Source organism: Phaethon lepturus, unplaced genomic scaffold, assembly GCF_000687285.1.
Source record: "Phaethon lepturus isolate BGI_N335 unplaced genomic scaffold, ASM68728v1 scaffold26010, whole genome shotgun sequence".
NCBI classification, from domain to species: domain Eukaryota; kingdom Metazoa; phylum Chordata; class Aves; order Phaethontiformes; family Phaethontidae; genus Phaethon; species Phaethon lepturus.
This window is the reverse complement of record NW_010511565.1, coordinates 1,113-1,521: the sequence shown is the minus strand read 5'-3', so window position 1 is coordinate 1,521 and position 409 is coordinate 1,113. Positions and strand designations below refer to the sequence as shown.

The 409-nt window shown below is 60.6% G+C and overlaps 1 protein-coding gene across 1 annotated transcript in view; it reads left to right on the top strand.

Annotated features, from left to right (window-relative positions):
- MRPL16 (mitochondrial ribosomal protein L16) overlaps positions 1-187 on the top strand; it is a gene marked incomplete at its 5' end in the record, with an annotated part of 1,369 nt that extends 1,182 nt beyond the window's left edge. Inside the window, one exon of the mRNA XM_010284368.1 lies at positions 1-187. This exon is cut by the window's left edge and continues 347 nt beyond it. Coding sequence (XP_010282670.1) covers positions 1-187 — 187 coding nt within the window.
- Positions 188-409: the final 222 nt, after the last annotated feature.

Below are 409 nucleotides of genomic sequence, written 5' to 3'. Positions count from 1 at the left end.
GATGCGGCAGGAGGAGGAGGAGAAGAGGCTCAACAACCAAAACCCCTGGACCTTTGAGCGCATCGTCACCGCCAACATGCTGGGGATGCGCAAGTACCTCAGCCCCTATGACCTGCGGCTACAGGGACGCTACTGGGGCAAATTCTTCCTGAAACACAGGGAGCCGCTGGGGCTGGGGCCACCTTAATAAACCTCCCCACAAGAACCTGCATCGGCCGCTGTGGTTTTTGGAGGCGCAAACAAGGGGCCAGGAGCATCTCGGGGGTGACCCATGAATCAAGGCTTGTCTCCCACTGCTGAGACACGCCCCCCGACGCAGCACCCCGCAGCAGAGTGTGGGTGATCTCTTTATTCAGGAGGAGGGCTCCGGCGTGGGTGGCTGCACATCTGAAGAGCCGGCGAGACAGAG